The following is a 12,948-nucleotide window of genomic DNA, read 5'->3' as shown; positions in this document are numbered from 1 at the left end:
TTATGGTTCTCATATTCTTAAAATACTGAAACCTAAAGTAAGAGCATTGGAATTGAAATTAAACTAGTGATCAAGGAATATGTTTAGATACAACTTACCTTAATGCAAAAATAATCCTTAATAAAACGTTTGGGAAATACAGGTGACTCTTTTGCTATCTGTGCTGTGCTTAGTCGCTCAGTTGTGTCTGACTCTTTGCGACCTGGTGGACTGTAGGCCACCAGGCTCCTCTGTCCATGGGGATTCTCTAGGCAAGAATATTGCAGTAGGTTGCCGTGCTCTCCTCCGGGGATCTTCCCAACCCAGGGACTGAACCCAGGTCTCCCACATTGCAGGTGGATTCTTTACCATCTGAGCCACCAGGGAAGCCCTTGCAATCTAAAATAAAATAAAATTGAATATACTTGTGTTTATGAAATTGATTATTCTTTCCTTATTTATAGATATTGCCTTTTAATATAACCACAGCAGTTTGTCAGTTGTGTGTATTAGGGGAAAACCTGCTTTTAAATTCTACTGTTCATGGAAGTTTTTGGGTAAGAATACTGGAGTGGGTTGTCATTTCCTTCTGTAGGGATCTTCTTGACCCAGGGATTTCAGGCAGTAAAGAATCTGCCTGTAATGTGGGAAACTTGGGTTCGATCCCTGGGTCAGGAAGATTTCTCTGGAAAGGAAATGGCAACCCACTCCACTATTCTTGCCTGAAGAATTCCACGGACAGAGGAGCCTGGTGGCCTACAGTCTGTAGGGTGGTAAATAGCTGGACACGACTGAGCGACTTTTATTTTCATTGCTTGTAAAAACCATAAGAACATGAATGATCGTATGGTTAGAAATTGCTGTACGTGTAATGTGCCCCTCTAGGAGCAGGAGCTTCTTTCCAACTTAAAAGTTTGGCTTCTACAACTTTGATTCAAAGTACCGTAATTTAACTAGTATCCGCTTATCGGAAGGATCTTTCCAAGTTTTTGCTACTAGTAGTGTTCTCTTAACTACATTTCACAACCTATCCAAGATCATTTTGTTAGGAAGAGATACAGGCTGTTATGTATAAATTAAATAAGCTGTGTGGATATATAGTACAGGACAGAGAATATAACCAATATTTTACAATAGCTTTGAGTGGAGTATAAAAATACTGAATTACTGTGTTGTACACCTGAAACTAATACAGTACTGTGAATCAAATACACCTCAATTTAAAAATTAATTTTTTACAAAGATCATTTCCTTGGGATAGGTTGTAAAATATAGTTATATTGCAAAATGCCTCCTTAGGAGGAATGGAGGTGTCGGAGGTCTGCTGCTTTTCATGTCTGTGTACCTGTTTTGATAGTTCTCTGGAAAAGGTGGACCTGCTTTACACACCAGCCAGAAACGTAGGAGGGAGTCAGTTCCTTCACTCGTCAGCGCGCCAAATAGATAGTTCTGTGTTATTTCATCTTGGCTAATCTTGATAAACAAAAGCATTTTAGTCTGTTGCATTTCAAGTGAGATCAGAAGTTTTCTCGTAAGTTACGTGGCTCGTAGTTTTATGAAATGACTGTGCATAACGTTAGGATTGTTGATTCTGTAAGGGCCCTTTCAATAAATACTACAGATGTTTCATACGTCAGTGTCAGTGACCGGGTTTCTTCTTGGATTGTTTTATACTGTTGTTTATGATTTTCTTAACCTTATTGAGCTATAATTTATATATCATGAAAGTCACTGTTTTAGGTGTGTAATTCAGTGATGTTTAGTAAATTTATCGAGTTGCACCATCATCTCCATAGCCCAGTTTTGGAACATTTCCATCACCCCACTGAGATCTCTCATGCCCATTTGTAGTTAATCCTAGCTTCCCAGGCAACCACTAATCTACTTTCTGTCTAATAGGTTTGCTTCTTTGACATTTCTTATCAATGGATTTATGATGGATTGTTTACATAGAAATAGAGAAGCTTTTTATAGACTTTGTAATTTTGCTTTCATTCTCATGTCTAGAAAATCCTTCTCCAGTGGAATTTGCTGGTTCCAGTGTTTGTCATAGATTCCTTACGGCTAACTTTGTGGAAATTAGGAGCTAAATTTCTAGATGGTTGCGATAAGAAGTATTTGAACATTCTTTCAAAAATTCTTTGTTAGGAGTAAAGCCATCATTAGGAATTTGGACTCCAGAAGCTGTTTGTCTGATGAAGAAGATTGTACAGAACAAAATTATCACAGTGAACGTGGTGGACAAGTTGGAAAACAGTTCCCTGGTGGAACTTATAGATCGATCTGTGACACCCCACATCAGTGTCACCAAAGCGCTCCTCAGTGCAGGCTTTGCCGTGGAGGACAAGGGGCTTGTGGCAGATAAGCCCAGTGACATGAAAGAAGCCAGTGGTAAGTAAATTGTCCACCAGGTAATGTCCCTGTTGGAGTTCAAATGGCTCTGTGAATGTCGGGGTTCTCATATTTTTAAAAAGAATGGACGTTGAGTACCTTTTGTCTTTTTCAATCAACCATTCATCCAGAGTGTGTGTTTGGGTCACTGGCAGCTAGAGATTGATCAGAAATGTGAATTTGAAATTTGAAATTCAGTGAGATAATAATGGTTAATTCTGAGATTAACTGACTTTTCTGTAAAGTCACTAAGAAAGTCATTGGAAGTTCTGTTCTTCAAGAGCAGGTTCTTCCTGCCTTCGACCCACCATTCTGGCCATTTGTTCAGCAAAATGTCCATTTATTTTCACAGTTCCCTTGGGTGTAGAAACAAAAGTCAATCCACTGGTGTGGACGTGGGTTGAACTTGCTGTTGATCAAACAGTGGATGTTGTGGTCTGTGTGATTGATAGTCCTGGAGAATTTTACTGCCATGTGCTTAAAGGGGATGATGGTAAGTTGACTCTTACCTATTTATGTTCCGTTGTCATAGATAATAAAGAAAAGTTTGTGATTGGCTGATGATAACTGTTCCCTCTTCAGTGAGGGCCAAGTGGGTATTTGTATTTCTAAGAAAGATTTACAAGAATCCTGGAGTGAGTTGCCATTCCCTTCTCCAGGGTATCTTCCCGACCCAGGGATTGAACCTGGATCTCCTGCATTGCAGGCAGATTCTTTACCATCTGAACTACAGGGAAGCCCCCTGGTTATACTTGGTTGCCTTTTATTCTGTTGTAAGCCATGATTTTTGTTTTCAGTAGTGCCTCCTTTTAAACCAATTTAGGTTTCACAGCAGAGAAGGCAATGGCAACCCACTCTAGTACTCTTGCCTGGAAAATCCCATGGACGGAGGAGCCTGGTGGGCTGCAGTCCATGAGGTCGCTAAGAGTCAGACACGACTGAGCGACTTCACTTTCACTTTTCACTTTCATGCATTGGAGAAGGAAATGGCAGCCCACTCCAGTGTTCTTGCCTGGAGAATCCCAGGGACAGGGGAGCCTGGTGGGCTGTCGTCTCTGGGGTCGCACAGAGTCGGACATGACTGAAGCGACTTAACAGCAGCAGCAGGTTTCACAGAATGTCTCCTCAATTTATTTTTGAAAAAACTGAATTGTTGACTTCATTTAAGTATAACATACACATAGAGAAGTACACAAATAAGAGTGATGTGTGTGCTTGGGCTCTGAGGAGGGTGCCCTTGAGGTCAGACAGGCTGCTTCCCTCCGCAGTGTATGAAAGTGCCCTCTCCCACACCATTTCCAACAGTGTGTCCTTAAATTTTCTTATTTCGACTAATCTGAAAGGTGACAGGTCTAACTTGAATGGGCCTGTGCCATTTCTGTGAATGGGCCTTTGCCACGTGTTTAAAAGATATTTTCCGTTTCCTTTGTATAGTGTTAAGATGGCTTTTAAAGTTCTCCATGGTCTGTGTCTTTCTAAGCACGTCTCTGGTACTTTTCTTCAGTGGCTCACCTTTCCACTCTTCTCTGCCAGACTGCTCCCACCGAGTGTTTTTGGCTGCTTAATTTGGTCCTTTGCCTCAGAGCCATTGCTTTTTCTGGAATGCCCTCTTCTTTTCTAGCCCTCTCCTTTGAGATTTCTCTGTGAGACCTTTAGTGCACAGAGCCCACCTCTCTGGATTTCCTTAGCAGACACTGTCTGCACCCCCCATTTCGTGGTGGTTCATATATACTCCTTCGGGACAGCTTGTACGTAACTTCCTTCTGTGCAGGCTCGTCTGCTGTTTGCTGGTACACACGCAGATGCTCTAGCACACTGACAATGATGCCGTCATTGTAGCTCTGTGCCCAGTGAATTGTTGGTATGGGGTTTACCGAGAATATGAACTAAATAATGACTGACTTGCCCAGGTTCTTAATAAGGAAAAGGGAAAGGCATTTAGTGTACTTAATAATTGTCTAGAAATGTACCTGGATTTTTATGATCAAAACACTTTCCAGCTTTAAAGGAAAGTCTGCTACTCAGCATGTTTTAAAAATGTTAAATGCTGTATGTGTGTTGTGCTTTCAGCCCTAAAGGAACTCAATGATTTGAACAACTTACTAGCAGAATATTGCCAGCAGAAGTTGCCTAATGATTTTAAGGCAGAAATAGGGCAACCTTGTTGTGCTTTCTTTGTAGGTAAGTTGCAGTTGGCACAATCTTGACTATATTGGAATCTTTTTTTTTTCCTTGACATTCAAACTTCATTTTTAGTGTGTATTTTCTTTCTGTTGTTTAGGCAGATATTTTTCATAATCAAAATTAAATGAATGCTTAAGATCTTATGTCTTCTCTCTTCGCAACAAGAAGCTCCAAATGATACTTTTCTTACTTAAGTTTGTCAAATGCTTTTCTTTGCAGAATTTCTGATTGTAATGAAACGGAGACCTGTTCACTGCAGAGTCATTGTTTCTTCTGCTTACCCTTTGCATGTTTATCTTGAAAATATATTTGATGAAATCCCTTAATTTTATTGCATGTTTTTCTGTTTATTTTTTACATTATTTACCAAGTAACAGGTAAAACAATCTCATTAGCAATAAGAGAATTATGTCCTCCAGTTTGACAAATATGTTAAAGTTTATTAAGTCTTTTCTTAATATTCTGCTTACTGGTTAGGTTATGAATGAAATCTTTATAGTAGATGCAGAAGTGTGATGCTATAAAAACTTTGGAGATAATTCTAAGAATGAATTTTGAGATTTCTGAATTAAAAGCTAAAGGTAACATCTGGAAAAAGAACAAATTTATTAGCTACCTTAGACAAAGGATGGTCCTTTTCAAAATAAAAATTTCAAATCTCAATAGAAGGGAAATACTCCATGTTGCAAACTTTGTGTTAAATCTAGGTGACAGTAATTGGTATCGTGCTTTGGTCAAGGAAATCTTACCAAATGGAAACTTTAAAGTACATTTTGTGGATTATGGAAACGTTGAAGAAGTTACTGCAGATGAACTTCAGATGATCCCATCCAAGTTTCTAAAACTTCCATTTCAAGGGATACAGTGCTGGTTAGTAGGTATGATGCAAAATGAGACATTTTCTCAACTGTCTTCTGATACTTAGATTACATAAACTTCTCAGTGCTAATGTGTATCTAATTTTAATATTTTGTGTAAGCTATTTTGTTTCAAAGAGCCTCAAGTAGTTCAGCCTTTTGTCTTAGCAGTTTTGCTTCTAATAATTCATCCCCCCACAACAGTCTTAATGAGTTCACCAAGTTCACCTACATGGAAATTCACTACCTGTTAATAGTCGCAAAACAACCTAAATAGCCAGAAATAGAGCCTTGGTTAAACGAGGATCCAGATAGTGGGTAGTGAAAGTGTTACTCAGTCACATCCGATTCTTTGTGACCCCGTGAAGTGTAGCCTGCCAAGCTTCTCTGTCTATGAAATTCTCCAGGCAAGAATACAGGAGTAGGTTGCCATTCCCTTCTCCAGGGGATCTTCCCAACCCAGGGATTGAACCCGGGTCTCCTGCATTGCAGACAGGTGCTTTACCATCTGAGCCACCAGGGAAGCCCATAGTGGGTAGTGGTGTTGCCTATTTCATAAGGATGTTGTGAGGATTACTGAGTGAATGTTTAGACCAGGGTCTGGCACTCAGAAAGTTCCATTAAATGTTTGCTCTTATTACACAGTCATTAAAATGTTAAATATGTGTTGTTGACATGAAGAGCAGTTCATGAATTAAGTGAAGGAAGCCAGTTATAAAAGAGATGCAGGGTAGTATTGTGATTAAGAGAACAGATTAGAACCACCTCTGCTGCCTGCTCGCTGTGAGATCTTAGGTAAGCTGGTTAGACTGTGTGCTTCTTTTCGCTCCTCTGGAGAATTATTGTATCTTCCTCAAAAAGACATTAAGAATAAAAGAGAAATAAAGTATACACTGAATAGTGCCTAACATAGTAATTTTTTATATTATAAAATTTTTGGAAGTTTGTATTATTTTTACAAGTTTTTAGTATTATAAAATTTCTTTATAAAAGAATTATGAGTGTATATGCATGTGAGTATTTCCATATGCCCATAAAGATTATGGAAGGTTGCATACAAAAATGTTAATAGTAGTCATGTATGGAAGCATTAGTAAGTGAAGTGAAGTAAGCAAAGTTGCTCAGTCGTGTCCAACTCTTTGCAATCCCATGGACTGTAGCCCACCAGGCTTCTCCGTCCATGGGATTCTCCAGGCAAGAATACTGGAGTGGGTTACCATTTTCTTCTCCAGGGGAACTTCCCGACCCAGGGATCAAACCCAGGTCTCCTGGATTGGAGGCAGATGCTTTAACCTCTGAGCCACCAGGGAGGCATTAGATGCTTTTTATTTTTCCTTTCACATATCTGGTTTCTTTTTACTTATTTTACACTGAATATGATTTGGATTATTATTTTCAATTACCATGTTTTATGTCAGTGCTTCTTAAAGTGTGATCCCCTCCCACCAGACAACCAGTGAGTAGTATCAGTATGAGAACTTGTCAAAAACACAGATTCTCAGTCCCCATCCAAGACCTGCTTCAGTTCAGTTCATCTCAGTTCAGTTCAGTCGCTCAGTCATGTCCAACTCTTTGCGACCCCATGAATTGCAGCACGCCAGGCCACCGTGCTCATCACCATCTCCCGGAGTTCACTCAGTCTCACGTCCATCGAGTTCGTGATGCCTTCCAGCCATCCCATCCTCAGTCGTCCCCTTCTCTTCCTGCCCCCAGTCCCTCCCAGCATCAGAGTCTTTTCCAGTGAGTCAACTCTTCTCATGAGGTGGCCAAAGTACTGGAGTTTCAGCTTTAGCATCATTCTGGAAACTCTAGGGCGGGTCCCCCAAATCTGTGTTTACCAGCCCTCTAGGTAATTTAGATGCACAGCCACATTTGAGAATCACTGTTATGAAAATTAGGGTGTAAGTCAAAGTTATCCTAGAAATAATTTTTGGTTTCAAATTTAAGATGACATTTTGAAATTAACATTGGAAAATTATGTGAAAGTATTTTTTTTTTAATCAGAATAATTGATACTCATGATTGTATATATAAGAATCATGGCTTCTATAAACAGTAATTCTGTTTTTGCCTGGTGGGAAAAATGTCAGGTGAAGATAAGTTGGTGAGGAAAGTCATGACAGACCCTGAGTCTCCTAAAACCCCAGGAGTGTATCTGCAGATGCATTATCTGCAGCACAGGCACAAAGGATGTAGGTGCGTAATTGGCTGTTGAGAACAGATGCTCAAGATCACTGACCTCAACGGTAAACTTGGCAAGGGGAGTCCTGGATGTTATTGAAACCAAAAAATGTAGCTTTGGGGCGCAGAGTTCTTGGGGCGCAAAGTTCCTGTTAATGCTGTTCTTATTTGTCAGGTATACAGCCTAGAAACAAACACTGGAGTAAAGAAGCCATAGCAAGATTTCAGACGTGTGTTGCCAGGATGAAACTCCAAGCCCGAGTGGTTGAAATCACTGAAAACGGAGTGGGGATTGAACTCACTGACCTTTCCACTTCTTATCCCAGAATCATTAGTGATATTCTGATTGATGAACATCTGGTTTTAAAAGCTGGTTCACCACATACAGATTTAGCGAAAACCAGACCTGTTGATAAGCATGACCTTCAGATTGATACCCCGGGGCTTCAAGGTAACATTTTTAAACTGTTATTTAAATTTGTGTTCTCCTTTGCTTTTATAGGCTATGAAAATTGTGCTGTTTCAAGTGACAGAATTTTCCTGTAGAAATACCATTTGTGGAAGTAGATTAGTAATAGGTAATTGAAATCAGCTTAATGTTTATTGAATTCAATATCACAGTAATCAGTTTAATGTTTATTCTTTCAATATCATGGTAATCCAACTGTATGCCCCGACCAGTAATGCTGAAGAAGCTGAATGGTTCTATGAGGACCTACGAGACCTTCTAGAACTGACACCCAAAAAAGATGTTCTATTCATTATAGAGGACTAGAATGCAAAAGTTTAGGAAGGCAAGAAACACTTGGAGTAACAGGCAAATTTGGCCTTGGAGTACACAAGGAAGCAGGACAAAGTCTAACAGAGTTTTACCAAGAGAAGGCACTGGTCATAGTAAACACCCTCTTCTGACAACACCAGAGAAGACTCTACCAGATGGTCAATACAGAAATCAGGTTGATTATATTCTTTGCAGATAAAGACGGAGAAGCTCTATACAGTCAGCAAAAATAAGACCAGGAACTGACTGTGACTCAGATCATGAACTCCTTACTGCCAAATTCAGACTTAAATTGAAGAAAGTAGGGAAAATCACTAGACCATTCAAGTATGACCTAAATCACTATACAGTGGATGTGAGAAATAGATTCAAGGGATTAGATATGATAGATAGAGTACCTAATGAACTATGGATGGAGGTTCGTGACATTGTATAGGAGACAGGGATCAAGACCATCCCCAAGAAAAAGAAATGCAAAAAACCAAAATGGCTAACTGAGGAGGCCTTCAAAATAGCTGTGAAAAGAAGAGAAGCAAAAAGCAAAGGAGGAAAGGAAAGAAATACCCATTTGAATGCAGAGTTCCAAAGAAGAGCAAGGAGCGATAAGAAAGCCTTTCTCTGTAAATAATGCAAAGAAATAGAGGAAAACAATAGAATGGGAAAGACTAGAGCTCTCTTCAAGAATTAAGAGATACCAAGGGAACATTTCATACAAAGATGGGCTCAATAAAGGACAGAAATGGTAGGGACCTGACAGAAGCAGAAGATCTTAGGAAGAGGTGGCAAGAATACACAGAAGACCTATACAGAAAAGATCTTCATGACCCAGATAACTACGATGGTGTGATCACTCACCTAGAGCCAGACATCCTGGAATGTGAAGTCAAGTGGGCCTTAGGAAGCATCACTACGAACAAAGCTGGTGGAGGTGATGGAATTCCAGTTGAGCTATTTCAGATTCTAAAAGGTGATGCTGTGAAAGTGCTGCACTCAGTTTAGTCGCTCAGTCATGTCCAACTCTTTGCGACCCCATGAACCACAGCACACCAGGCCTCCCTGTCCATCACCAACTCCCGGAGTCCACCCAAACCCATGTCCATTGAGTTGGTGATGCCACCCAACCATCTCATCCTCTGTCGTCCCCTTCTCCTCCTGCCTTCAATCTTTTCCAGCATCAGGGTCTTTTCAAATGAGTCTGCTCTTCACATCACGTGGCCAGAGTATTGGAATTTCAGCTTCAACTTCAGTCCTTCCAGTAAACACCCAGAACTGATCTCCTTGCTATCCAAAGGACTCTCAAGAGTTTTCTCCAACAACACAGTTTAAAAGCATCAGTTCTTTGGCGCTCAGCTTTCTTTATAGTCCAACTCTCACATCCATAGATGACCACTGGAAAAACCATAGCCTTGATTAGACAGACCTTTGTTGGCAAAGTAAGGTCTCTGCTTTTTAATATGCTGTCTAGGTTGGTCATAACTCCTTCACTACGAACAAAGCTAGTGGAGGAGATGGAATCCTAATTGAGCTATTTCAAATCCTAAAAGATGATGCTGTGAAAGTGCTGCACTCAATATGCCAGCAAATTTGGAAAACTCAGCAGTGGCCACAGGACTGGAAAAGGTCAGTTTTCATTCTAATCCCAAAGAAAGGCAATGCCAAAGAATGCTCAAACTACCTCACAGTTGCGCTCATCTCATACTATAATGATCAAAATTCTCCAAGCGAGGCTTCAACAGTGTGTGAACTGTGAACTTCCTGATTGTCAAGCTGGTTTTAGAAAAGGCAGAGGAACCAGAGAGCAAATTGCCAACATCTGCTGGATCATGGAAAAAGCAAGAGAGTTCCAGAAAAACATCTATTTCTGCTTTATTGACTATGCCAAAGCCTTTAACTGTGTGGATCACCACAAACTGTAGAAAATTCTGAAAGAGATGTGAATACCAGACCACCTGACCTGCCTCTTGAGAAATCTGTATGCAGATCAAGAAGCAACAATTGGAACTGGACATGGAAGAAGAGACTGGTTCCAAATAGGGAAAGGAGTATGTCAAGGCTGTATATTGTCACCCTGCTTATTTAACTTCTATGCAGAGTACATCATGAGAAACGCTGGGCTGGAGGAAGCTCTAGCTGGAATCAAGATTGCCAGGAGAAATATCAATAACCTCAAATATGCAGATGACACCACCCTTATGGCAGAAAGTAAAGAACTAAAAAGCCTCTTGATGAAAGTGAAAGAGGAGAGTGAAAAAGTTGGCTTAAAGCTCAACAATCAGAAAACTACGATCATGGCATCTGGTCCTATCTCTTCATGGCAAATGAATGGTGAAACAATGGAAACAGTGACAGACTTTATCTTTGGGGGCTCCCAAATCACTGCAGATGGTGACTACAGCCATGAAATCAAAAGACGCTTACTCCTTGGAAGGAAAGTTATGACCAACCTAGTTCAGTTCAGTCACTCAGTCATGTCTGACTCTTTGCGACCTCATGAATCGCCGCACACTAGGCCTCCCTGTCCATCACCAGTTCCTGGAGTTCACTCAGACTTGCATCCATCGAGTCAGTGATGCCATCCAGCCATCTCATCCTCTGTCGTCCCCTTCTCCTTCTGCCCCCAATCCCTCCCAGCATCAGAGTCTTTTCAAATGAGTCAACTCTTCGCATGAGGTGGCCAAAGTATTGGAGTTTCAGCTTTAGCATCATTCCTTCCAAAGAAATCCCAGGGCTGATCTCCTTCAGAATGGACTGGTTGGATCTCCTTGCAGTCCAAGGGACTCTCAAGAGTCTTCTCCAACACCACAGTTCAAAAGCATCAATTCTTTGGCGCTCAGCCTTCTTCACAGTCCAACTCTCACATCCATACATGACCACTGGAAAAACCATAGCCTTGACTAGATGGACCTTAGTTGGCAAAGTAACGTCTCTGCTTTTGAATATACTATCTAGGTTGGTCATAACTTTTCTTCCAAGGAGTAAGCGTCTTTTAATTTCATGGCTGCATTCACCATCTGCAGTGATTTTGGAGCCCCCCAAAATAAAGTCTGACACTGTTTCCACTGTGTCCCCATCTATTTGCCATGAAGTGATGGGACCAGATGCCATTATCTTTGTTTTCTGAATGTTGAGCATTAGGCCAACTTTTTCACTCTCCTCTTTCACTTTCATCAAGATTGAAGAGAATAGGAAAAACCACTAAACCATTCAGGTATGACCTAAATCAAATCCCTTATGATTATACAGTAGAAGTGAGAAATAGATTTAAGGGCCTAGATCTGATAGATAGAGTGCCTGATGAACTATGGAATGAGGCTCGTGACATTGTACAGGAGACAGGGATCAAGACCATCCCCATGGAAAAGAAATGCAAAAAAGCAAAATGGCTGTCTGAGGAGGCCTTACAAATAGCTGTGAAAAGAAGAGAGGCGAAAAGCAAAGGATAAAAGGAAAGATATAAGCATCCGAATGCAGAGTTCCAAAGAATAGCAAGAAGAGATAAGAAAGCCTTCTTCAGTGAACAGTGCAAAGAAATAGAGGAAGAGAACAGAATGGGAAAGACTAGAGATCTCTTCAAGAAAATTAGAGATACCAAGGGAACATTTGATGCGAAGATGGGCTCGATAAAGGACAGAAATGGTCTGGACCTAGCAGAAGCAGAAGATATTAAGAGGTGGCAAGAATACACAGAAAAACTGTACAAAAAAGATCTTCACGACCCAGATAATCATGATGGTGTGATCACTCATCTAGAGCCAGACATCCTGGAATGTGAAGTCAAGTGGGCCTTAGAAAGCATCACTTTGAACAAAGCTAGTGGAGGTGATGGAATTCCAGTTGAGCTGTTTCAAATGACCAACCTAGACAGCATATTACAAAGCAGAGACCTTACTTTGCCAACAGTGGTCCGTCTAGTCAAAGCTATCGTTTTTCCAGTATTCATGTATGGATGTGAGAGTCAGACTATAAAGAAAGCTGAGCGGTGAAGAATTGATGCTTTTGAATTGTGGTGTTGGAGAAGACTCTTGAGAGCCCCTTGGATTGGAAGGAAATCAGTCCTGTATATTATTGGAAGGACTGATGTTGAAGTTGAAACTCCAGTACTTTGGCCACCTGATGCAAAGAACGGACACGTTTGTAAAGACCCTGATGCTGAGAAAGATTGAAGGCGGGAGGAGAAGGGGACAACCGAGAATGAGATGGTTAGGTGGCATCACTGACTCAATGAACATGAGTAAACTCATGGAGTTTGAGTAAACTCTGGGAGTTGGTGATGGACAAGGAGGCCTGGCGTGCTGCAGTACATTGGGTCGCAAAGAATTGGACACAACTGAACTGAACTGAATGTTTATTGAAACAAGGTTGTATTGAACACTGTACTCATTTTTAATGTAGTTACTTGTCAGGTAAACAAACGTACATCATACAGCTATGTATCCCTTAAAGTTTGAGTAAATTTTAAGAATTAAATGTACTATAGAAATAAAAATAGAGTATATGAGTGTCATAGTTTACAGACTCTTGTTACATAGGTCGAGCTTTTTTGTAATGCACACCAAAGTCCCTAAAATTAAACAA

At 40.5% G+C, this 12,948-nt stretch overlaps 1 protein-coding gene across 1 annotated transcript in view; it reads left to right on the top strand.

Annotated features, from left to right (window-relative positions):
• TDRD1 (tudor domain containing 1) overlaps nt 1-12,948 on the top strand; it is a 53,763-nt gene that overhangs the window by 19,122 nt on the left and 21,693 nt on the right. The window contains exons 15-19 of the mRNA XM_018041107.1: nt 2,128-2,370; nt 2,723-2,863; nt 4,441-4,551; nt 5,262-5,432; nt 7,768-8,043. Coding sequence (XP_017896596.1) covers nt 2,128-2,370; nt 2,723-2,863; nt 4,441-4,551; nt 5,262-5,432; nt 7,768-8,043 — 942 coding nt within the window. The remainder of the gene's footprint in view (nt 1-2,127; nt 2,371-2,722; nt 2,864-4,440; nt 4,552-5,261; nt 5,433-7,767; nt 8,044-12,948) is intronic.

The sequence above is a fragment of the Capra hircus genome, chromosome 26, assembly GCF_001704415.2.
Source record: "Capra hircus breed San Clemente chromosome 26, ASM170441v1, whole genome shotgun sequence".
Classification (NCBI taxonomy): domain Eukaryota; kingdom Metazoa; phylum Chordata; class Mammalia; order Artiodactyla; family Bovidae; genus Capra; species Capra hircus.
This window is presented reverse-complemented; position numbering and strand designations above follow the sequence as displayed.